This window comes from Aquarana catesbeiana, linkage group LG06, assembly GCF_042186555.1.
Source record: "Aquarana catesbeiana isolate 2022-GZ linkage group LG06, ASM4218655v1, whole genome shotgun sequence".
Classification (NCBI taxonomy): Eukaryota; Metazoa; Chordata; class Amphibia; order Anura; family Ranidae; genus Aquarana; species Aquarana catesbeiana.
In genome coordinates this window covers 101,264,716-101,291,726 of record NC_133329.1, presented here as the reverse complement: position 1 = coordinate 101,291,726, position 27,011 = coordinate 101,264,716, and the positions used below count along the sequence as shown (strand labels likewise).

At 40.7% G+C, this 27,011-nt stretch overlaps 1 protein-coding gene across 1 annotated transcript; it reads left to right on the top strand.

Annotated features, from left to right (window-relative positions):
- Positions 1 to 238: 238 nt before the first annotated feature.
- On the top strand, positions 239 to 22,162 carry PRR35 (proline rich 35). The gene is made up of 3 exons (XM_073636549.1): positions 239 to 554; positions 15,623 to 17,211; positions 19,797 to 22,162. Exons 2-3 carry the CDS (start codon positions 15,725 to 15,727, stop codon positions 20,431 to 20,433), a joined length of 2,124 nt encoding a protein of 707 aa, XP_073492650.1. The 5' UTR covers positions 239 to 554; positions 15,623 to 15,724; the 3' UTR covers positions 20,434 to 22,162.
- The last annotated feature ends 4,849 nt before the right edge of the window (positions 22,163 to 27,011 follow it).

The window sequence follows — 27,011 nt, the reverse complement described above, 5'->3', positions numbered from 1 at the left end:
TCATGGGAAAATGAAAACTCCTCCTACAAGCTTTAACCAGACACTGATAGAAGTCACAAGACTGATATATACTGCTGATGAGAAAAGGTATTTACCAGTTTATATTTACTAAAATAATTGCATTTCCATGTTCTGTGTACTGTGGGAGACCAGATATAGTATATGCAGGCTCCTGGGTAAATATCAAATGTATTTCCAGAGTTTATTTTTTCCCATTTCCATCAAAACAGTAAAAAAAAAAAAATCCAGACAGTACTAATGTAATATTAACAGTGTAAAAAAAAACGTTTTTTTTTCATTATAAATAAAGACTATCTGGTTTTTAATGATGGAATGCATTTATTGGCAGCCTGTAGAGCTGGATGTTGTATTGTTTAGGGAAAAAGGTCCCTCCTCATTCTTTAAGGAATGGGTAGAGTCTAGCTTGGCCAATCCCCTCTTTAGATGGAGGCTCCACACTTGACCGGTCTTGTCCTTTTACATTGGAGCTTTAGTACATTTTGGAGAGGGAGAGGAGCCAGCAAGGAGCTCATCTGTCAATACAGCATATCAATGTAAGTACTCACACCAATACTTTTATACATCTCGTGGCATTTATCATTAGTTATACTTAGGAGATTTCATTTCATTGCGATATTTCATTAGAACTGAGAAATTAAATATTACTTTTTAATATTCGTTGGAAAATAATAGTCAAAATGTATCTGCACAGAATTGAAAAAAAAAATGTATGTAGTAGTGAGAGAAACTATAGATAGGTTTAGATATAATCAGTTATGTCAATTTATCTGCACACATAATTAAAAATGCTTTTATCCAATGATTAGTAGTCTATATTATCTAGATCACTAATGAGTTTTGGCATATTATTGATTACTGTCATTACACTGATAACTACTAATAACAAATATATTAAGAGGGTTAATGATTTAAATATTTCTGGTATTCTGCAAGCAAAGATAACTATGTGTATTAGTTACTGTGGTAATATTTATTAAGAAAGGATTATATATTTGTCTATATGTAAAATCAGTCAGAAAGTAGATAGATAGAATAATATTTATTCATATTTCACTGAAAGGTAAATTTACTTGGTGTTGGCTGCTATAATGTTTTAATATTATATAATATGATAGATAGATAGATAGATAGATAGATAGATAGATAGATAGATAGATAGATAGATAGATAGATAGATAGATAGATAGATAGATAGATGAAAGAAAAAAAGAAAGAAAATAGATAGACAGATAGAAGAAAGAAAGAACAGATAAAACATAGATACATGGATAGATAGATGTAAGAAAAAAAAGAAAGATAGATAGAGAAAAAGATAAAAGATAGATAAATAGATAGATAGATAAATAGATAGATAGATAGATAGATAGATAGACAAAAGAACTAAATAAAGGATAAAAGATAGATACATGGATAGATAGATGAAAGAAAAGAAAGAAAGAAAGAAAGAAAGAAAGAAAGAAAGAAAGAAAGAAAGAAAGAAAGAAAGAAAGAAAGAAAGAAAGAAAGATAGATAGATAGATAGATAGAAGAATGAATGAACTAAAGAAAAGATAAAAGATAGATAGACAGATAGATAGATAGACAAAAGAACTAAAGAAAGGATAAAAGATAGATAAATGGATAGATAGATGAAAGAAAAAAAAGAAAGTAAGGAAGAAAGATAGATAGATAGATAGATAGATAGATAGATAGATAGATAGATAGATAGATAGATAAAATATAAAAGAAAGATAGATAGATAGATAGATAGATAGATAGATAGATAGATAGATAGATAGATAGATAGATAGATAGATAAAATATAAAAGAAAGATAGATAGATAGATAGATAGATAGATAGATAGATAGATAGATAGACAGACAGACAGACAGACAGACAGACAGACAGACAGACAGATAGATAGATAGACAGACAGACAGACAGACAGACAGACAGATAGATAGATAGATAGATAGATAGATAGATAGATAGATAGATAGATAGATAGATAGATAGATAAAATATAAAAGATAGATAGATAGATAGATAGATAGATAGATAGATAGATAGATAGATAGATAGATTTAAAATGGTAGTTATACAGTAATATTAATGTTTTTTATATTTTTATTTGTTTAATAAAAATAACTACAAAATACAAAAAAAAAAACAAAAACTTTTTTTTCTATGCCGGATCTGGGCAGGTAATTATTTTTGGAAAGGTCTGCTACTTTAGTATAAAGTTATTATTTGTGAAGAATATTTGTAAAGAATAAAATGCTCAATAGTTTTTTTGGCTCAAAGCACAGCTTGCAGAGTTGTAGGTTCAGAATGATTTGACGTGTATATATTTCGGCTTATCAATATGAAATAATGATAATCATATACTTTACACAATATTAGTGCTTTCAAATACAATGCAATGTAAATGCTAATGGCGACTACGGAAATTCTAGACACATTTATTTAGAGGATCTTGCAGTGTGGATATTGCTCTGATGCTGTCTCCAATTTTAAGAAGCGACGTGTTTAACCAGTTCAACCACACTATCAGCAATAAAAATAATATAATTAGTTGCAGCGGTCAAGTCATTTTTAATGCTTTTTATCAATGATTAAACCTTGAGAAGTTTGCAGTAACAACAAATGCAAGAAACCTGTTTATCATAGTGAATGGAATGTGTGGAAAACATAAATCTAATTTTTATTGTTAAAAAACAAAGCACACAATGCATAGCCAACTCTTATCTTGACAATAATGCAGTCACGGAGGAACGTTCAGTTAGAACATATAAGTCTCGATTTACAAAGCTTTCACACATGGATAAATATTTTCATTTGGCCATGTGACTGTAATTTTCATATCTCATGGGAACTGAAAATAACTGTCACTTTAAAAAAAAAAAAAAACTCTTCTTATTCTGGTTTGTTAGCTTTTTGAATCAAACTTATTGTATTATAGGTAAGTTTAAATTTTATTTACATGACATAATTCTTTAAATCTGACCATTGTGTTTTATACATTGACTTTGAGTCACAATTCATGCTTTATAGCTGATCGACTTAAAAGCTTCCCCAACTGGAAGTACAATCAGTTACCCCAGATGATGTGAACATTTGGGTTTTATGATCTTCTGGCCCCTTCCTATGCTGAAATAGTAGATAGGACAGGGCTGTCTATTTATTACAACAATGCAAAATGCAATGAAAATGCTTGAAGTGCAGCCTATATTGGTGGTCAAATATCATCCCTTACCAATATTATGTATAAGATATATTACAGACGTGACACCACGAAGGGCACAGGTTTTAACTCTCTAGAGTGGATTTACTAAAGGCAAAAAGGTTGTTCACTATGAAAGAGAATTTATTTGTCAAGGGAATTTGCACCTGCACATAAATGAGGCGAAGCTCTGCTGTCTCCCACCATCCAATCACCTGAAAGCAAAAATATGTTTGTTTGTTTTTACTTTGTTTGTTTTGCACGTGCTTGGGTAACCTTTGCTAAGCGAAATTTCACCATTTTCACCAAGCTAAGGGAAAATTTGCTTTGCAAAGTGAACAGCCTGCTTGCTTTTAGTAAATCAACCCCATTGACTATTTCTATTTCGCAATCCATCTTTATATTCTTATTAATAGAATGTCTATAAATAACTGTGAGCATTTATATGTCATTTTATTAAGGACATGAATCTGCTCTTTGTTGTATTTAAATAAGTTGTTATGTCCATATATAGGCCTATTTAAAAAATCACTGCAAAGAGCTAGGTGCAAAGTTCAGTTCCCCTAGTATCCAATCACAATCCATCATGTTCTGGTCTGACTTCATCAAAATGAATTTCCAGGCACTGCACTTAGGTGGCGTCACACTACAATGCTGCAGTAATGCAGGTGTGGATAACCCATGGTTTTAAATAGGCATGCCTCTGCACCACAACCTACATTAAATCAGGCACCACCCCACATTGCACTGTTGGTAGTGGCATTGTGGTAGTGCACAGGAAAAACTGGCCTATTTCCCTCAATTTACCACAAAGCACTGGTGTAAATGCCCCCCTGGTGCTTTTCTCCTCGTACTGTTTGTAGAATAAGCCTGGTGGTATTTATGTAGCAAGGACAGGTATTGCTCAAGAGGTTAGAGCTGACATACTTACCTTATTCCTCGCCCCGACAAGGTTCCTTCAGCTGTTTGACAGGTCTCTTAAAGCAGGGGTCTCAAACTGGTGGCCCTCCAGCTGTTCGGGAACTACAAGTCCCATCATGCCTCTGCCTTTGGGAGTTATGTTTTTAACTGTCAGCCTTGCAATGCCTCATGGGACTTTTAGTTTTGCAACAGCTGGAGGGCCACCAGTTTGACACCCCTGCATAAAGCCTCCTCTCTAAGGCACTCACCCACTGCAGTCCCAATCCTGCCTTCTCCACATACAATGCAGGGTTAATAGCCCTGCATTGTAAGTGATAATGCCAAGGGATCACCCATAGCCAGAGTAAGAAAAGGAGAGTGCTGGCGCTGGCTGAATAGAGGAGGGTAAGGAAAGTAATGCAGCCTTTTCATTAACCCCTAGTCATAATGAGCATTGCATGGGTAGATTTTGCTTAATTCCTGGAGTTGGGTATTAAAAAAAGGAAGATCAGATTTTAGATTGACTGATCGTCCTCTTCAGCAGAGATCATGTGCTCAAATGCCTAGGCTTTTTCTTACAGAAACTGCTACTGACTGAATGTTCGGGCAACTCTGTATGTCATCCTGAGCACCCAGCAACAACAAGTGTAGTAATGATAGGATAACAATAAAGGGGCGGGGTTTGCTATTTTCTTTATATATGACGGTGTGCGCAGCACCAGTTTATGCACTATAGATTATTTACCTCTATAGTGACCCACATCAATTGCACCCATGCATGACTCAGGTGAGTTGCAATGTGGTTTTAAACATCTACACTATATTACAAAAAGTATTGAGACACCTGTCTTTACACGCACATGAACTTTAATCCCAGCATCCCAGTCTTATGCCGCTTATACACGGTCGGAATTTCCGACAACAAATGTTCGATGTGAGCTTGTTGTCGGAAATGCTGACCGTGTGTAGGCTCCATCGGACATTTGTTGTCGGAATTTCTGACAACAAAAATTTGAGAGCTGGTTCTCAAATTTTCCGACAACAAAATCCGTTGTCGGAAATTCCGATCGTGTGTACACAATTCCAACGCACAAAATTCCACGCATGCTCAAAATCAAGCAGAAGAGCCGCACTTGCTGTTAAACTTCATTTTTCTTGGCTCGTTGTACGTGTTGTACGTCACCGCGTTCTTGACGTTCGGAATTTCCGACAACACTTGTGCGACCGTGTGTATGCAAGACAAGTTTGAGCCAACATCCGTCGGAAATAAATCCAGGATTTTGTTTTCGGAATGTCCGATCATGTGTAAACGGCATTAGTCTGTAGGGTTCAATATTTAGTTGGCCCACCCTTGCAGCTATAACAGCTTCAACTCTTCTGGGAAGGCTGTCCACAAGGTTTAGGAGTGTGTCTATAGGAATGTTTGACCATTCTTCCAGAAGCACATTTGGGGGGTCAGGCACTGGTGTGGAGGAGAAGGCCTGGCTCGCATTCATCACAAAGGTGTTCTATCGGGTTGAGGTCAGGACTCTGTGCAGTCCAGTCAAGTTCCTCCACCCCAATCTCGCTCATCCATGTCTTTATGGACCTTGCTTTGTGCAATGGTCCAAATCATTTGGTGGAAGGGGGATTATGGTGTGGGGTTGTTTTTCAGGGGTTGGGATTAGCCCCTTAGTTCCAGTGAAGGGATCTCTTAAGACGTAAGCATACCAAGACATTTTGGACAATTTCATGCTCCCAACTTTGTGGGAACAGTTTGGGGATGGCCCCTTCATGTTCCAACATAACTGGGCACCAGTGCACAAAGCAAGGTCCATAAAGACATGGATGAGTGTTTGGTATGGAGGAACTGGACTGGCCTGCACAGAGTCCTGACCTCAACCTAATAGAACACCTTTGGGACGAATTAGAGTGGAGACTGCGAGCCAGGCTTTCCCGTCCATATCGGTGCCTAACCAGACAAATGCGCTTCTGGAAGAATGGTCAAACATTCCCATAGACACACTCCTACACCTTGTGGACAGCCTTCTCAGAAGAGTTAAAGCTGTTATAGCTGCAAAGGGTGGGCCAACTCAATATTGAACCCTATGGACTAAGACTGGGATGCCATTAAAGGTCATGTGTGTGAAAAAAGCAGGGTTCCCAATACTTCTGGTAACATAGTGTATATTCAATGGACTTAGATGGGTAAGTTCTAGTCAACGCATCCAAACTGCAGGATGCCTCATTAGAGTCAAAGTGCCTGACTCTAATGAGAACAGGAAAAGCATGGCTGCAATGAGAACTGACCTTAATGACATAAATGTTTGATTAAAATCCCAAACAGTTTGCCAGCATGGTACAGCATCACATCTGTGAATGACCTCAGGTGATAGTAGGTACTAGAGGACAGTCAGACATGCAAGTTCAAAGAGAGTGAGGCATTGGACACAAACTTTCAAATGGTCACAGGGGGCCAGTCTTCATGTCTAAGCTCCGGGGGGCGGAGAGAAACACGTTGGGGGCGTAGCCTGGTCAAAGTCCAGGCTGAGGTTGCCCCTCCATTCATCGTAGCAGAACACCATAGATGTACGACTTCCAGGGGTCATCCTTTCCTTCCATGAACCTTCATGTCTAGTTACTTGAGTGTGGCAGCCAAAGAATCAGGGTCACCCAGACTGGGTGAACCCAAATGTATTTAACCAATGAGGGCACTAAATGAACATGGCAACAGTCCAATGTTTTTATTATTTCAACTGGATACAGCATGAAAAGCATCCAACGTGTTTTGAGGGTCCAATGAACAACCTCCATCATCAGGACTTAGAACACTGTACTGGAGTGTTTGATGGATCCAGAATGGTCCTGGGTGGGCAGGTCTATAGCAAGATTTAGGCATGGGAACAAGAACACAATAGTAAAAAGATATGCATGCTCAAACTGACCAACCTCCATCAATGTGTCCTGGTCAGAACCTCTCTTAATGATTGCTTCGGTCCTATAGAAAGAGGAGAGAGTGGCAACCCAAAAATAAGGTATTTCCCCAGTGGAACCTTTAGCTTTCCTGTAGACAGGCAGATGTTCCACCACTGATAGATCTGCTTTGCCTCCCTTGTTTTTTGGGGCTGTATGTTGGTGGAATCCATCTCATGAACACAAAGGACATCTGATGGCATAGAGATTATCTAAGGTTTTGGAAAACCTGTGTGTGTGTGTGTCATAATATGCCTTGTAATATTTGCAGGCGATATTGGAACTGGTCATTTGTTTTGCTATTGGGCAAAAAATGGACGCTAATATGTAACACTGCTTAAAGAAGAATGGAGAAATGAATAGTGGTGATGTGGCCCATAACAACCATCCAGGTTCAGTGTTTCCCTTTTCCCACGCCAGTTATAGAATTGATAGTTGCTATGGGAAACAGCCCTATGTCTCATTGTTCATAAGTCAAGCCAACACTACATTCTTAACTTTGATTAAACAGTGGAATGACCAAGTTGGGTGAAAATACTAACATATCTTTCTACAAACATATCTGAAATAAGAGACAGAAATGTTTACTATATTAAAAGTCTATTAAGTGAAAACAACCAATAAGCAATCATCTTTCATGGAGCTGACTGTTCTAAATTGGTGAAAGGTTAGATCTCATTGGTCAACATGGGTTACTGCACTCTGCATATATCCATTGCCCTTTCCACTCTTATATTAAATAAGCCTGTAGTGGATATGATTACGGGTGCTATATGTTATCCTCACACATGCAGCTTTTTGTGCATTCTTAGTCTATGCTGAGTGTCCTCTGCATGATGAATAGTGGCTAATGGCATGGAGAGGGCTAGCTGTGTTCTGTGTTGGTGCTCAAGATGTAACCAGCAGTCTGTGGCCCCGCAGGGACTTTTGTCGGACCCCTAGGGGTCCCATACACAGGAGGCTGCGCCATTTGGTAGTTATTGGGAGCAGCCTGTGGCATCAAACTGTGGAATATGAAAAATGGGTCTGTACCAGGCTCTCTCACCAGCAGATGCTGCGGGAAATAGGCATGTTCTCCCCCACCGACATCAGTGCCATCCCCTGGGGTGCAATCTGTGTGCACCAACACAACCCTCTTCTCAGCTGCTCTGAGACTGCCTGTTATGGCTCTGAGACACCCTGTGCAGCTCTGAGACACCCTGTGCTGCTGTGTTAATGCCTGCACAGATCTAAGGCATCCTGTGCATCTCTGAGACACCCTGTGCTGCTATGTGACTGCCTGCACAGTTCTTAGACAACATGTGCAACTCTAAAACACCCTGTGCTGCTATGTGACTGCCTGCACAGTTCTTAGCAGTGCAGGCTGTCTAAGACATGCACAGGTTGTCTAAGAACTGTGCAGGCAGTCACATAGCAGTGCAGGGTGTTTTAGAGTTGCACATGTTGTCTAAGAACTATGCAGGCAGTCACATAGCAGTGCGGGCTGTCTCAGACATGCACAGGTTGTCTGTGTGACTTCCTGCATATATGGATCTGAGACACCCTGTGCAGGTTTAAGAAACCATTTGCTGCTATAAGACTGCCTTCACAGCTCTGTATCATCCTGTCCTGCTATGTGACTGCATGTAGTACACTGCTCTCTGATTCTGTTCAAATAGGTGACTACCTGCACAGCTCTTAGACACCCTGTTCCACTGTGTGACTCCTTGTATGCCTCTGAGATTACCTGTGCATCTCCAAGATACCCTGTATTATTATGTTACTGCCTGTACAGCACTTTTATACCCTATTCTGTTATGTGACTACCTGTACAGCTCTGAGACACCCTGTCCAATTATGTGACTGCACAGGTATAAGACACTCTTAAGTAACTGAGCACCTGCATAACACACCCTGTACCACCGATTGCCCGCACAGCTCTGAATCAAGTGCCAAGGTCTGCCTACCTGGTATGTGCCTGCCTGCACAGCACTTTGACATCCTGTGCTGCTATGGGATTGCCTTCACATCCCTGAGACACCTTGTGCTGCTGTATGACTGCCTGCACAGCTCTGAGACACTCTTTGTAATTAGGTGACTACCTGCACAGCTTGGGAACTCTCTGTGCTGCGATGTGAATGCGTGCACAGCTCTATGACACCCTGTACTGCTATATGGCTGCCTATAATCTATAAGCTCTAAAACACCCTGCCCAACTATATGACTGCCTACATATCTGTGAGACACCCTGTGCCTTTATAAGACTACCAACACAACTCTAAGATACCCTGTGCTGCTATGACTGCCAACACAGCGGTTTAACCATGTGACTGCCTACACAGCTCTGGGGTACAGTTTTCACCTATGTGACTGTCTGCACAGCTCAGAGATACCCTGTGCTGCAATGTGACTGCTTGCACAGCTTCGAGACCCTCTGTCCAAATATATAATTGCCTGTGCAGCTGTGAGACACCCTTTCCTGCTCTGTGACTGCCTGCATGGCTCTAAGATACCATACACCATTCCAAGAAATCTTGTTTTTATTATATTTCCAGTGCTATTCTGAAACTCTGTTCAAAAATATATATATTTATAAAGAGATGACTTCTTTCTGTAGCACATTACAGAGACCACTGAGCCAATCCCTGACCCTGAAGAAGTGCGCAGTCCAGAGCCTCCGTGGTGGCTGCACAAAGAGAGTAGTAGGTCCAGTTTGGGGGATGCTCTGAATTGACCAGCATGTTTCTAGCTCATGGGATGAAAACTGAGCACTTGTGGGAATCCCACGCAAGCACAGAAAGAAAATACAAACTTGATTGCGAAGTATTTGGAACTGCTTTATGACATGTTGTACTTTGACTTACACATCTGCCAGAGCTTTTCTGAGACTCCCCTTAATATTATGAGCCTTATTTGCTTATTCAAGCCTATGAAGGGTTATTTGTTACTCCATCTCTAAAAGTACTTATACCACTCATAATTACCTATGAGCGAGGACACAACACCGGTATGCCTCTGAGATTCCTCTTGCTCATGAGCTCCCATGCAATACAGACACTTTACGCACAAGATATATATCTGTCAGACGATTATTTGAAAGGTCATTCATTCAGAAATACAGCAGACAACATTAACCCTTTAGGTTTTACAAACATTAAATGGGCTGACCCAGCACGAACATAAAGACAGTGACAACTGATATGCACACATAGGAATAATAAGGATAACAGCTCCAGAGAGTACCCTTTAAAACCAAGTCAGGCATAAGTACATATTACTATCTTGACAGGTTCCTTTCAAACCTTCCACTGGTCCAAGACATGTTGAGCTATTTTATATTATGAAGGATGTAAGAGAAGGAGCTTAAACAAGCAAAGGTGGACAGGAACGCCTAAAACTTCCAGGTGGATAGAAGCAAATTTGGGCAAGGAGATCTCAATATTAGAGAGTCGAAGACATATAAGAAACCAGGGAATGACACAGCCCATCAGACTCTACCTACAACAAAATTATCTCTTTTGGGTTGGACTGATCCAATAACTCTTTCTTAACCTCCTTAACACAGAGGAACCCTTAAAATAACTTTCAGGTCTCAGGGAACCCCTGCTAAAATTACTATATCTTACAACTCATGATACATTAGTGTGATGGTCAGTGGGAAGACTTCTCCTTACACTTGTGATCATTGAGAAGAGTTAACCTTTTACAGATAGATAAAAAAAAAACAATGTTGTCATTGGGAACTCATCTAAGAGATAGAAATTGCTCATTGGTCAAGGAACACCTAGAAACCTCTGGAGGAACCCTAGAGTTCCATGGAACCCTGGTGGAGAAACCCTGCACATGACTTATGGCTTATGTCTTATGACTTCAACATGCAGCAAGAAGCTGTGAAATGAAAATGCAATAGTACATCCTTCAACTGTTTTTAAAGTAAAGAATAAGTATTTCTAATCAAAATAATGGGAAACACCATTCAATCATCAGTAGGCACAGCCTAACTATAGATAGACATACATCTCACCACTGTTTTTGCTCAGGAAGGTACAGTATACACCAAGCTAAGCAGCCATATGGTGTGTCTGATATGGGCTCACATTCAAATGTAGTAGTTTATGAGTGTAATAAGAACATTGTGGGGCCCTAGTTCATATTAATATTGGAGACCCAAAATAGCGTAGCTACATCCCTGCTGGGCAGCAAGCACTATAAAGACTCCAAAATCAACTTAAGCAGACCCATATCAATAATTTCATCAAAAAACTTTTCTATAAACTTATATGTGCATTTAACTTCTTTATGCATGTTATTTACTTATAAAAGCCTCCCTTGTGTAGACATATAAAAGCCCAGAGACTGCTGCTGGGTGCCACCATCTTGCGTATGATGTCAGCATCCCCAGCAGACTCAAATGACACTCTATAGTCTTTCCCTTTGTTCCTCCCCTGGCAGCTACAAAAAAAGTTTATATAGGGGGTAAAAAGAGGGGCAGAGGAGCTGGGCCAGTATCGAGAGTAATTAGACACTACAAGAAGAGGAGAGTGCTATGGCAAGGAGGGAGAGGCTGTGCTAGGGAATTGACTCTTCCTGGAATAATCAATATTTGTAGCAAGTTCAAAGGCACTTTGAAAAATAATAAAAATGAATTTATGGAAACATTGCAAGAAAGAATTTAGAATACAATTTTTTTGTGCTTTGCCTACTATTGTTTACAGTTAGGGATAGGGTCTCTTTAAGGCTGGGTTCACATGGAGCGGATCCGCTGTACCGACTCCGCTAGCTCAGCTGGGGATTGCCTCGTTGATCCCTGCTGAGCAGGCGGATGACAGGTCCGTCTCCACTCACTGTGCAGGGACGGACTTGTCAGAGCCTCGCTCTCTTCTATGGAGGGATCGGATGAAAACGGACAGCCTGTCCGTTTTCATCCGATTCCATCCGATCTGCTGGATGGATGGTGAATGTATTGCCATCTGTCTGTTTTGAGTAGAACTTGTCGGATCGGATGGCAGGCAGGTGTCAGTGGACACATCTCCGCTGACATTCTCCTGCCCATAGAAGTCAATGGGTGGCCCGCTCAGATCCGCCTGAAAAACAGACAAGCGGATCCGAGCGGGCCGATTGTTTGAAAGGGGCCTAATACATTTACTCTAAGTTAGACATATCTATGTTATCCAAAAACACTATAATGCAATGTGCAGTTACCCACACCAATCAGATTTCAGATTCAAAGTCAAAGAGGTTTTTATAACTTGATCACTATGGCTGAACTCTTCCTTTTTTTAAATTGGTGAATCAAACCAAAAGCGTTAGTCCATGCCAACCAGTTTGCTGGTGTCACTGGGGTAAGGGTTCTAAACGGTTGCTATGGGTTACAGATCTTTGCATGTTCCTCTTTGCTTTATTAACTAAAGGTCTCTGAACACCTCTTGCTTACTGCTGCAGTCTTCCCCGTCTCCTTGCTTGTCTCTCATCTGCCCCCTCCCTACAATGCTCTCTGCCTGTCTTTCCCCCCTGGCTGGTTAGAGGCTGCCCTCAGTGTGAGACTGTGCAGTGATACAGTAATTCCCATGCACAGGTGCAGGGTCCCTGACGCAATGTTCCCCTCAGGCAGGTCCCCCCGTGCCTTGCCTGACAGACCAGTGGAAGTAATGTCTTGTGGCAGGTAGAGGAATCCAGCAGACCAAGAGGATATGTTGGGAAGTGTTTTCAGAGAGCGCGGCTCAAACACCTGTCTCTGCCTCCCCCATCTTTTCTCCTTTCTCCCCAACACACCATGGGGGTACCAAGAAGAAGACTGTGACCAAAAGGCTCAGTTCTTTTAATTAATCTCGTACTTTATGCTTTTCTTATTTTCACCCCCATACCTCAAAAAAGTTAATCTATTTCCCTTTTCAAATCATTATAGAGTTTTTTGGTTGAAAAGATGTCACATTTCCCAAATTCCAGCAGAGCTTGTCCATAGGAAGGCAAGACAAAAATTTCCCCACCTTTCCTGTGCAGCTATTTTTGATAATGTCTTAAGGTGTGAAAGAAAATTCCTTCCTAAAACCCATAGATAGTAGTTGGATTCATCTTTTGGACCAAATACAATTCCATACTATCTCTAAACACAAAGATTGTTCCATCCATGCTAAACAGCGTTGATAGACAAATCTCCCACTGCAGCTATCGTATTCTGATATAACTGAAGAGTGCTTGCATCTGATTGGATGCAGTTGGTATTGAGCTGACAATTTTCCACCTGGCTCCTTTGATTTTTAATTTGAAGGATGTTGAGTGGAGTGGTACCAGTAGGGACAACCACTGATTGAATTTTGGCTGGTTCATTAGGAACCAGTCGATATTCACTCAGTGTATGGCCAGCATTTGTACAAACTAAAAAGAGTCATCCAATTGGTTTAAAAGGAAAGTTGTTAGGATCAAAATATGGAAGATGCCATTGGTGACTTGTTTTTAAAGGTGCGGGCTTTGGAGCTTTAATTTTCACCATTGCTTTACTGCTCACTGAGTCACTGACCCACAATGAATATGCAGCCTCAAAAGTCAGAACTTCTGACCTGCTTATAACTGCTTATTATTTCATTATTAGTTACTTAGCAAAGTAAGGTTCTATACTTCCATCCCCAAAGTTTCCTTTTAAAGCAACTCACTTCAAAAGAAGAGAACTCGTTTTTTCTTTTTCTTTCTTTTCTTCTACTTTCATTCCTTCTTTCTGCCTTCCCCCCTCTTCTTTTTCCCCTTTATTTCTTTCTCTACCTGTCCTGTCCATCTATTCTCTTAGAATGGTTGGACTTGGGGGGGCACCCACTCCCCGTTTCCCCTCTTCAGCAAAGTGCTTTTCAATTAATGTGTGGCTGGGGAACCATGTTTTGTGTTTGTTGGAATTCGTTATTCTCTCCTTGCCCCAACAGGCAGGGCGAGAGGAGGAGGGGTCTCTTTCTGCGGGATGCTCGATTCTCCTCCCACTGCATAGCCTATAATTTCACTCGCAAGTCGCAACTAGGCTTCTCCCCCCCCCCGTTTTTTTTCTTTCAAGTTTGTAACATTAATATAAATTACTACTGGTGATCTTGTGACTGTCAGCATGCATTACCACGGTTTACTATTGTTGTAATCTCCAAGTTAACACTTTATGCCACCTGTGTTGCAGTTTTGCACTTTGTTCACCTTTGGTTGATTGAAGCAAGGCCGTTTTTAGGCCTTATTTTAGTGTTTACAGTATGTCTACCTTTCTAACCTTTGTAAAACACTTTCAATAAATTCTACTGAAACAGAAAAGAAGAGAACTAAAGCCCATATATTCCACCACCCATTCATCAAATCTTCTTTCAAATCTATGGACATCAGCAGAATCTTCAATTTTGACTCATCCAGGAGTATTGGATGCCTGCATCCATTGTTGTGCTCCATTTGCTAGGTGTGGCTTCCTCTTATTGTATATTTACCTGTAATTTCTGCCTCAATTAGAAACTAAGGATGTTTTTCATAGAAGGCCCATAATGTGCCAGAGCACACTTTTAGTTTGGCACCTACCCCTTCCATGTAAAACTGGAGTATCTGGGCTCCCACCTCCTACAATGCAGTGCCTGGTGCCTGATCAACCTATCATCAAGCCTGAATTTTGTTACATGGGGCCAGCAGTGACAATAAGAAAGTCATTATTAGCATAGGGAATTCCAGGGCTCCAGCAAACTAAAGGTATACTATGACTTTTATGTCATAGATCAGTGGTCTCCAAACTTTGGTCTGGGCGCCGGATGTGGACCTTTGCTTACTTTTATTTGGAGCTTAGGGCAAGATTTCATCTTCTGACATTCTGACACCAACAATAGGATGTAATTCCCCCCCACCCCCCCGATACCAATGATGGGGCAGAAATTCTCCCAATGACACCAACAATGGGGTACAGTTCCTCCCAGTGACACCAACGATGGGGCATGATTCTTCCCACCGAGTGATACCAACAATGGGGCACAATTCCTCTCACTGGCATAAGGAAAAAGAGCATTGTGTCCTGATGCCAGGACATTTTCTACTTCCAATGGCCACATTCCGGCCCCCCAAAAGTCTGAAGGACAGTAAACTGGCCCTTTTGTTTAGAAAGTTTGGAGACCCTTGAGATAGATAGATAGATAGATAGATAGATAGATAGATAGATAGATAGATAGATAGATAGATAGATAGATAGATAGATAGATAGATAGATAGATAGATAGATAGATAGATAGATAGATAGATAGATAGATAAAGACACATGGGAACACAGTTTTGTAATTGTAATGTCATGTTTGGATGTGCTATGATCCTCAATGACAGTATTGTGATGATTCTGGTTGTTATACTGTAGGTCATAATAGTTTTGTTTTGTGTAGCATTATTTTAGGTTAATCAGCCAGAGGTTAGTTTTTATTCAATATTTTGCACCAATAAAAGTAAAGATTCGTTGCTATGGCAGTGGTTCCAATTTGCTATAAGACAGATAAAGTTACAGCTAGGTAAAGAGACAATTTGACATATTTTATCATAAAGATTCTTACTCATGTATTTTCTGTATTTTCTTGCTACAGGTTTGTTTGCGCTGTTTGACTAATATAACGCTGTGTAAACTTGGGCATAGCAACATTTGTTCTTATAAGGCACCTGGTTGTCAGACCAGACTACTACAAGCCATGTCTAAAGATGAAGAAGTTGGCTGTAAGTTAAACCCTACCTGTAAACATAAGGAGCGCAAACCCAAAAAGCCTCATTATATCCCTCGACCATGGGGAAAGCCATACAACTACAAATGCTTCCAGTGCCCCTTTACATGCATGGAAAAGTCACACCTCTACAACCACATGAAATACAGTCTGTGTAAGAACTCATTGTCCCTTCTAATAGAGTCTGACTGGCCCTACAAGAAAAACAACTTCCTTGTTCCAGAAGTTAACTTGAATCATGAAGCACACACAGAAGGCAACAGAGACAAGCAAGAAGCTTGTGATTCTTCTGCATCATCTACAAATTTGAGACACGTCGAAAAATCTTCCTCTGAGGTTCAGAGGTTCATGGAAGAAGAGGATGAGAAGCTGGAAGATGAAGAGGATGACGTAGTAAGTCAAGCTCCAAAGGAAAAAGGCAAGAACGTGTCCCCACTACAGGTCATTGCTGGCAAAAATGAAGCCAATGTTAATGACGCAACAATTTTAAAGAACAAGAGGGAGATGATAGGTAAAGAAGGTGAGCCAGAGTTTATTATTACTGATGTCTTCTCTTTAGAAGGGCACTGTGAAAAGGATAGAGAAGAACAGAGATTTGCAAAGGCCTCCAGGAAGATGTCCAACAACTTAGGAAACTCTCGGCTTGATCAGTGGAAACTATTGACAAACACACTTAAAAAAAATGTAATTGACACACCAATAGGTTGTAGCGGAACTAATATTATTCCATGCTACCCACCTCCAACATATGCTGATTATCAGGAACACCAGGGTCTCTCACTTCTGGGCCTCAACTATCCAAAAAGCAACAACCTCTTCTCCTACCTGAACCCCACCATGACAAGTGGCACAGCTCAGTTGCCCTTCTTAGCGTCTACAGCTCAGCTAATGCACCCAGCACATTTCTCCCATTTCCAAGCTTTACAAAATACTGAACGTTCCTCATTTATTCCCCAATTCTACTACCCCTTGCTTTTTGATCATACATTCAACACATCTGACACCAAGATTGCAGGAAAGACAGTGAACCAAGGTCAACCAGGAAACGTGCCATTTGTCACCACTGCAAAAACAAAGACACCTGTGGAATCTCAGAAGACCTGCCTACCTAAAACCCAAGAAGCTAATAGTCTACTTTCCTGGGGGCCTGGAGACAAGCTGCAAAACCCAACTCTTGCCCATAACAAGTCAACACAAGAAGGTGAGCTAAAATGGGTACCCCACACAGTAAGGGAAATCATCCAACAACAGAAAGAGATTTTAGGTGTTTATGGGTTGCAAGCCTCGAGAATGAATGAAAACTCCACACATAAAGGGACAACGGAGGGATCTCCATGGGAAAAAGGAAGCCCTACAAGATGTGTCAAGAGAAAGACATGGTTGGACAGAGATAAGCCAGAAATTATAACTGACCAGACCACATCTTCACTAGAAAGGGACAGAACCTTCCATAACAGGTAAATAAAACCTCTAGAAGTAACACCAGTTTGTTTAGTAGCTCATTGTACAACTGCAAAAACAGCATCAATGGTATAAAATCATGAGTCAAACTAATTTTATGTTAAAAATAATGTGCAATAGGATTAAAAAAGCCCCAAGTTGTTCTAAGGTCCAATCACCTGGACACTCAGCAGTGCTCATTAAATTATCAATACTATAAACCAGCCCTATCTCCAAATATAGACATCTTCGATTTATTTTTGGGGCATACGGCTCATTTTTTCTTGTGCATGTTACAGACCATTTGCAGTCTTTCAGCAGGTTTTGACTTTTCTGAAGCCTTTAAAGCATCCTTCAGTTGGAATTTAGGGAGGTGTACAAGGCTTTCAGCATTTTTAAATTTGTTTTTGCTTTTTACTATTAGTATAGGATATTTAGATTTGGCTATTTTATGCTGTATGTATTCATTTTTAAAAAAAAAAATTGCCACTATTCTTGTATAATTTTAATTATTATGTAACAAAATATGTCTATAGTTTCTAATGGGAAAGTTGTTTAGCTCTCCATTTTGACCCAAATGTGCTAACAAGTGGAAGTAGCCACACACAAGTCTTGTTTGTATTAGATAAAGATGCAAATAGAGCTTAATTTTTAATAATGCATTTGTCCAATATCCAAGAGAACCAGTCTTATTTTGGCTTTTGAAAGAATCAGGCAAGCTAAATTAGAGGTAGATATACGGTAAATTCTTTACAAGTACTGTACAATTACAATAAATTAAAATGAATATTCTTTTTTTTTTTTTAACTCAAAGAAGTATTTTATTGAAAAAATATGGAAAATAGAAATTAGATGTTCATATCAAAAGAAAAAAGATGCAACTTATATAAAGGTATCACAATTTAGTATCCCAGTAATGTCCCTACTGTAACCATTCATCCACATAGTCAGTTTTCGGTACCATTATGTACTTGCCCAGCCTGTAATACACTCATAACAATAACACACATGAAACTATATTCACAAAATTCTGTCCAAAATTAAATAAACATGTGACAAACCAGGTGTGCCCAGCTTGGAATTTGTTCTGGCTTCCCTTATGCTGGAACATGTATTTTTCTAGGCCTAATGTGTTCCCCATTGGGACCACCCATTCTTTCCACGAGAGAGGATCAGCGGATTTCCAGTGTTGGAGAATTAATTTCCTGGCCTGGAACAAAGCCCCGGGCCAATGCCTCTTTGGTGACATCCTCTACCGGCAGGTCATCCAAGACACCCAAAAGGCAAGATTTAGGGTCCCATCTAACAGTGACTTGAAATACCCTATTTAGGATATCCAGGACTTTCTCCCAGTAATTTGGGACATCTCCATAATAGGTGGATGAGTTCACCATGGTCCCTAGTACATCTAGCACAGATTGAAGAGTCTTGCTGGAGTAAGAAGCACCCTGAGAAGGATGTACAACTGTGACGGTCGTTGCGTAACGTTAAGTGAACACATTTGTACAGCCTGTTAAAATGAATATTCAGACTCTGTCTTGTCCAGTTCTGAGTGTTTTTCCTTAATTATCCAAGGGTGGGTGAAAAGATTGTATTTTCTAGGAATACATTTTCTGCAATAATATTGTACTGTGGAAAGTAAACCCTTCATGCCCTATAAGCAGTAGTGTATTTAGGTTTTGTGCTGCCCTAGGCCTGACTAAACTTGTGCACCCCCTAATTAAAATATGACCCACCCCTTCCTGTTGAGGCCACATCCCTTGCTGTTTAAGACCCACCCCGGAAATTTTCAAATAGGGACACTAGTTCTGAGGGCCTGGGGGGGGGCAATGGATTCCCTTAATTTGCATAGATTTCCTCTCACATCCTGTTTGGCTATGGGGCAGGAAGTGAAGGGAAATCTCTGCAATGGGACAGGGATGGTAAAAAATTAACTGACAGGGGCTATAACCCTCCCTTACTCTTTCCAAAATAAAAAAAAGGGTTGCCCATAGTTCTACTTTAAGCACAAATTTCTGATAATTTTATGGAGAGGACTAAGACTATATAACCATGCCAATGGTGCAGCAGAAAACATATAGCACAGTGAGAGAGGTTTGAGGTCCAGGATGATAGGACAGTCAAAATTAGAAGCGGTGACGGCCACCCGCATACCGGAAGCAGTGCGGCCGCTTTATGGGGGCGCTAGACTAATTTGAATCTCAGCCCAGTCCGCCCCATAAGACTGGGGCTACACTAACAGCGCAAGCCGGCGGGGACTCTTTCCGTGCTGCCCCCCTGCAAAGTGCTGCCCTAGGCCTGGGCCTTGTCGGCCTAGGCCAGGATATAGCGTTGCCTATAAGGACTGTCATAATCTTCATAATGCAATTGCTTGGGGGCATGTCCTAACAGCAAATTATATGTGTGACATCACTGAATAAATAAATGCTTTATTGTGATCATAGCCTGAATAGCTAAGCTTCAAAGTCATAGCAGATATGAAGGAAACCACAATAAAACAAGATCCAATCACATACATTTTACAGAGAAGAAGTATAAACCGGTGTTTTAGTTTAATGATCTTCTAAAAAATATAAAACTTATTTTTTTCCTTCTTTATTAGCCCTTGTTCTCCCATAACCACTCCTGATCACTGGAGGGAGAAAAGCCCAATTGTTGAGGTGGCCACCAGTAAGAGAAGAAGAGGATCTGAGACCACTTCAGAAAATTCAGAAACTATGGCAGTCAATGCATCTCTGCTCATTGGGGATTTGTCCAGAACCCTGGAAGAATATGGAAGGGTGGAGCAAAAGCTGGCCAATCTGACATCTGATGACAACGGACGACAGAAAACTCTGTCAGAACAACTTGGCAAAATAAGGATGGAGCTGCTGCATATCCACCATGCTCTGGAGAAGGCATCCTGTACACATGAAGGTCCACTAGACCTTTCTATCAAGAAGTCTGAAGATATGATCAAGGAAGATTCAGAAAAGGTCCAACCAAGTGTGAATCCACTAATACCTCCTCCTTCTGAGTGCTCTCCAAAACAAGTAGTAAAAGTAGAACTTTTGCCCCCAGAGCTGGTAACGTGTTATGCCCGTCCCACCAAGTGTGAGGCCGACTCCAGTGTGCTGGTCTGCCCAGATGGCAGAGTTGGCAGCAATGGGGTTGCACCAACACAGGTTCCTGCACAAGAGGAGGGGGGCGGAGCGGGTGTAGGCTTTAGTAGAGGACGTATACAAATGGAGAATTTTTAGAGTCTCCAAACTACTGATCCTGACATCCCAACCACTGCCACCAGGTTAAAGAAAAAAACTGCAGTTAGTGAAAAAAGTCAGTAAACCTACTTGAGACTTCATTACATGCACTTGACATTTCTTTTTTGAATAAGCTTCAGAAAAAACTGAAACTGGAGATTGAAGTGAAATTCTCAGCATCTGAGTGGGTCTACAATTAACAGCATTGTGGGCTGTCCATTGTTGTAACAGATTATGTTGGTCAGTATATCTGTTAGGGTTTTAATCTGATTAAGGCAACTCTGGCAGTTTTATTTTAAACACCTTAAAGCGGAGTTCCAGCTGGGTGAAAAAAAATTAAAAGTCAGCAGCTACAAATACGGCACCCAAAGCAGACCTGTCCATCGGCTCCAGGGTGCAGGTGCCGGCATCCTTACTAAGGGAAACAGGCAGTGAAGCCTTGTGGCTTCACTGCCTGTTTCCTACAGCGCATGCGCGAGTCGCGCGGCGCTTTCTGAATGGTCCCGTCATCTTCTGGGACACACACAGGTCCCAGAAGGCGATAGGGGGAAGGAGGAGGGCACAAGAAAACCTGTGGAAGTGACGTACGTTGCCGCGTACTGTGGGTATGAAATATATATATATATACACATACAAAAACTGGGGTGGGGAGTGCTTCTGTTTTCATAGGAGTTCAATTTTTTTCCTGGAACTCCGCTTTAATAAGGCCCATAGTGCACAAAGGTTAGCTGGATCAACAAAATAGAGTAAAGAGGTCATCGGAGTTGACCCAAAATATCCTCAAGAAAGCAGACACGGTAAAAAGCTGTAACAAATTTGTTGCATACATATTTATTATGTTTGGAGTTAGCTCTAATCATATCTTCTTTATTTTAAAGTACTTTCAGGAGTACTCAAAACTCTTTTTCACATGTGATAATGTGTTCCAGCATTAACTTCCATATGTGGAGGACTCTGAGCCACTAAATAAGCAAAACCTGCAGCACCGCTACAAAACTACTTCTTAGATCACTGCATCACAGCTGTAGCTTACTCCGATAAACACACTGCTTTAATTCTGTAAGGGATGTTTTCAAATAAATTAAAATGTACAGTTTTTACTATTAAATTATACATATTGTACTGCAGGCATTTTTACAGTATGACTGTCATCGTGCTCTTTGGGGTGTATGTACAGAATGGCCGAAAAGCAGAGTGATAACCCTGAAAGAGAATTGTACCTACTTGCATCTTAGAGGGCAGCACGATCGCCTGAGTGCAAAACCAATGTCTGCGACTTCCTGACAACAGAGAAAATATGCACACCCACAGAGGCAATGGAAGTTGAACCTATATTTCTAAAGGGTTAAAGTCCAATTTTTTCTCTTTATAGTTCTGTGGAGCTATATGTCATGACTTTTAGTTAACGTTTGTTTGGGAATGCTTAAAAAAAATTTTGCTCTTATTAAAAAAGTTGTTCTTCCTACCTTCCACTTAAGTGTTCTGTGCCAGCAGAGCTGAGTGACAGACACACCCTCCCAGCACACAGTCCTCTCAAAGACTTGTAGTGCAGAATAAAGGAGGGGGTGTGGAGTGCACAGGACAGCATGTTTAGACTCTGGGGCCTACCGAACTGTAGAATCACATTTGCATGCAATGTGCAACTACTATAATTGGGCAATTAAAGTAGGAATATAACAATGGAGGTTATGGAAGTAGGAGCCTCACACCTTGCCAGACCGGAGTGGTTAGCAGGTAAAAGCAGGCTCAGCTCAATTTATCCAAGCCATGCCCCCAACATGTTTCGCCCTGCCCTGGTGCGAAACATGGGGGCGGGCATGGCCTGGATGAATCGAGCTGAGGCTGCTTTTACCTGCTAACCATTTGTGCCGGGTGAGGTGTGCGACAGCGTGCTTTGGGCCTGGATGAACCTTTCCCCAGCCTGCACCCTCACTAGTCAGCGGCAAACAACTAATTGGAACTTGTCAGCCAGACCCGGGGTCCCCTAAGCATTTATCATGGGTTTTTATCCTACTTAAAATATATTACCATGACCTTAGTTGGGCCTTAGGTGCCCTAGAAGGGTCAAAGCTGAATTTACAATAATAGCATTTACTCCATATGGTAGGGGGTTGTAAGGGGGGGATAACAGCACAAAGCCTAAACATTTACAAATTGTACTCATTTTTCCTTATTTTGTTTTCCTTTTGTGTCCACCTTTGGATATTTGTGGCTAAATTCAGGAAAATAACTGTAGACCAAAGGGGGTGCAGGGGATTTTTAACCTCCTTTGGGCCTAAAACATATATGCAGCAGCATGATGGTTGGGCCTTAATGTCCAGCCTCTGCATATACGCATCCCTGTGTTCTTCTGGGGTGTGCTCCATTGGCACCCCTAGAACTGTGACCAAGCTGTCAGTGACTCAACTACTGACGATGGGGAGCTGGTAATATGGGCTCCCATCATGTGCAGTCACCAACATTGTCACATGATTGGGAGTTACCCTCACCAGCCTGGGGCAGCATGGACCAGTTAAAGGGCCAGCACCCACTGGTGGCAAGAGTTAAAGGAGTTAAACAACTTTTTAGACATAAGAAACATGAAACTATCTCTCATTTCTTTTGTTTGGTTGTCTGCACATTTAAAATATAATTTTAAGTATAAAGCAGACTGCATAAAGCCTCCAATAACAAAGTCATGGTTACTAAAGTCATATAACACAAGGGCGTCATCCTTCAGGTGTTCCCAGAACAGCATAAAACGCAACCCTGAGAAAGGTAGTGGGTTGACCTCAACTGTGGATAATTTAGCGATGCATAGAAAAGAAGATGTGTTTGAAAGCTAAAAACACCTATGAGAACTCTGGAGGGAAATACAAAAGAAAGAAAAAATACAAGATTATAAGACTGAACCATTATGTTAAGAGAATATTATTGCCAGTGCATGGAAAAGCACTACATATAAAAAATATAGTCAAATAGCATATATGAAAGATGAAGAATACCATGTACATTTAGAGTTTATATTTGCTATCTGCCACAAAGAAAACAAAGTGTTTTCATATCCATTAGTTTCATATTGTTTAGCCTTTAAAGTTTTATTAACGTTTAAAATTAACAAATACTACAGTTTAATTGGAGTCTGTTATTATGGAAACATGGAGCCTGGTTCCCCTACATATGTTTATTAATATTCTCATAATAGAAAATCTGCATATATTTCCTTATTTTCTCTCTGCAGAACAGAAGCAGATGATCAGACACGCTCTGGTCTTCTTTGACCAGACGGCAGCCATATTGGAACACTAAAAATTTCCTTGAAGTTTCCTGGCTAACCCCAATTTCCTAGACTTCTTCCAATACTTGACACTGGTGGAGAAAGTATATATTCCCTTGTTTGACTTGGTTAACAACTCAACATCCAAGGGCAGGTTGTCTGTTTATTGTCATGTAAATATGAGATGGAATGTTTGAAATATACTGTTAATGAGATATTTAAGTTTTATGTAAAACTATGTCAATTAAAAGAACCTCTTGTCTGTGTGTTATTGTCGATAGAAGGTGTTAGATATCCTATAGATTAAACATGGTTACATCACACCGACTGAGATGCAGACTCAATTATTAAAAGGAGACAACACAACCGTAACAAGATCAAAGGTTGGCATCTAAATCTGGCTAAAGACATAAAATAGATTTGTAGATACAAAAATACCTTTTTTTTAATGAAAAGATTCACTGGAGTGTTGAAGTACATACACAAATTTCTGTATTCTAATTATCTCTAGAGTATAACAATAAGCTGGAAAAAACAAAAGCAGTTGACAACTACGGGTGCTTTGTTATCTTATATTGTTATTCACACTCAGGAGATTGGAGACAGCAGGTTGCATTAGTATATATGTTGGGCAATCCATGAAGTCTCTCTCTTCCTTCTGCAGCAGGACACGTCAGATTTCTTACTGCAATCCCCAATGTACAGAAATGTAAACAGGGAAAGTGCGATCCCCTTGTAACAGCTGACGGTAGAGAGACCGAAGAATTCAGGTGCAGAGATCTTGCTGCTGGAGCTAACAAAAAATAGTTTACAACATAAAATAAAAAGAAAGAAGGGGCTTTACCAAGCAGTTAAGATTGAAAAGTCTAAACTCCTGTTCTGCACACTTGATCCAGGTCAGTGCATAACTATATAGTGACGGTCCTGGAACCTGCATCAGCTTATATATGTAATGTTACGGAAATGCCTGGCACTCAGCTTGGGTGCTTCTGTCAAGATACAGCTTCCTCCAGTCTGGACCTAGGAACCAGGTATTAAAGCTGAGCATCCAAGGCCTAGAGAACACTAGCTTAGGTGGAAACTGGAACTCTTTTTATTGTTAACTAACACAGGATATATAGCACACAAGATCAGGTAAGGGCCTGATCACGTTATCCTAATTAACATGAACTAATTAACAACTAATCACCTAGACAAGCCTAGGTGACTCAGGTCATTGTCCACCCAGACAGTTCGGCACCTGTATTCAAGAAGACTGTCCAAAGCTAATTAACCAGCTTTTTTTTCACATACAGTACATCTTCTCACTGAGTTTCAAGTTGGCAGAGACCATCATGGCTTCCTTGACTGTTAAATGTAATAATGTCCTCTTGCATTATATAACAGGACATCATCCTAAATGCTTGTAGCTCCCTCAAATGCCAAGGCCCATAGTCAGTAGGCAAGAGGCTACCCTGCAGTCCCCTCCAAAAGCCCTTGTCCCAGTTGGGTCTGTCACATGTAACACATTAAAATGATTGTAAAGGTGAAAGGGTTTTTTACCCTAAATTGGGAGTAAACTCCCTTATATAATTTCTACCTATGGGTAAGCCTATAATAAGGCTTACCTATAGTTACAGTAATTATCTCCTTAACGTGCACTCTTTAGGAGATATTTACTTTAGATGCAACCGGTGACGTCACTGGCACATGTGCTCTAAAGGAACGGCATGCCCGCGCCATTCCCTCAGACCTGTGCTGTAAACAGTGACGTCACCGCCAGCTCCACCATTCATGTCGCTGAGGCCCGCGCACCCAAAAAAGAAGACCAGGTGAAGATGGAAGCGTCTTCAGCAGTTACAGCGCACTTCCGGAGGACTTCATTTTCAGGTAAGTCTGTCATATGCTATGCATACTAACACATTATGACCCAAACTGCCGGTGCCTAGTTTTTTTTTATATTTATGTGGTTTACTACCTCTTTAAAGTGATTGTAAACCCTTGTTTTTCTTTTTTTAAAATAACAAACATGTTATACTAATCTGCTCTGTGTAATGGTTTTGCACAGAGCAGCCCCACTCCTCCTCTTCTAGAGTCTGCAGCCAGCGCTCCTGGCTCTTCCCCCCCCGCCGAGCGCCCACCAAAGCAAGCCGGGGAGAAGGCACTGCAGGGCCTGGTCTGAGTTAGTTAAGTAAATCTGCTTTTCTGTGTCCTCTAGAACTAAACGAGCAATTAACGCACAGCCCGACTACAAGGGGTAATTTTATAGTTTGACAGGGTTTGGCTTTAATGCCTATTATTTGCATTAATTTAGATAAACAGAAACAGTTGCTAAGCTGCATCCCTTAAAACACAATCCTGCAAAAGCAATCCCTATATTTCTTTCCCTTCAGGCCCCCTTTCTATAAAGTGTTGAATGGAGAGATAACAGATTTGGCAATCCATGTTAGATGTGTAAAAGACAACAACAGAGGGTATTCCGTATTTGATTCACAGTCATATTTTCTATCACAGCCATTCAGTATAAGAAGAAGATGTGAATTTTAAAGTTGCAGGTGGTATGGTTCACACCAGCTACAGTAAAGAACATGTAAAACCTAGCCTTCACCCTGCGATTGGTTGATTTTCAGTCAAAACTGGGCTGGCTTTGGGTAGTTGAAAGAAAACCTGGAGTGTAAGGAGTTGTGCTTTTGGCCTCTCCAAAGAGTGGGTAAATGAAAAGTTGCCATCTTCCCCCAATCCAGGGTAGTATGGCACCATTGGCTGTGCTCCATATGAGCCTACTGTACCTCCTCTGTAAAGTTCACTGGTACTCCATGTGATGAACTGGTCTGAGGAAACGTGCACTCATAGAAATTTAAGCATTATGTGAACCTTATGCCTGAACTTTGAAATTGAGAAGTGTTGTTGCTCATTCCACATACATAATAACATTACAGTATAGTTTGAAAGTCCACCACAATTGTGTGGACAAGCATCACATTTTGATGATCGGGACAATGAGATAAGCAGGAAGTGCCTGAGAACCTGGGTGTAGTCAACCAGATCTGATGGCCTTCATTTTGGGAATCAGAAGTTTCTCTAGAGAAGCCCAGGTAGAGAGAAGGGTGGCATGCTCTCCTTTGAGAGAGGCGCATGGGGTGCTTGTTTAAAAGTACCTAAAAAAGTAATTTAAACTTTTTCTTTCCCTTTGCTTTCCCTGTTGGATGTCTGTTTTAACTGGATGAGCTGCAACACACAAATGTTTGGTGAAAACCCCCTAAATGTCAGGTGAATGTAAAAGGAGTTAGGCATTATATTGGAAATCTTACTGTAATGCCGCGTATAGACGATCGGACATTCC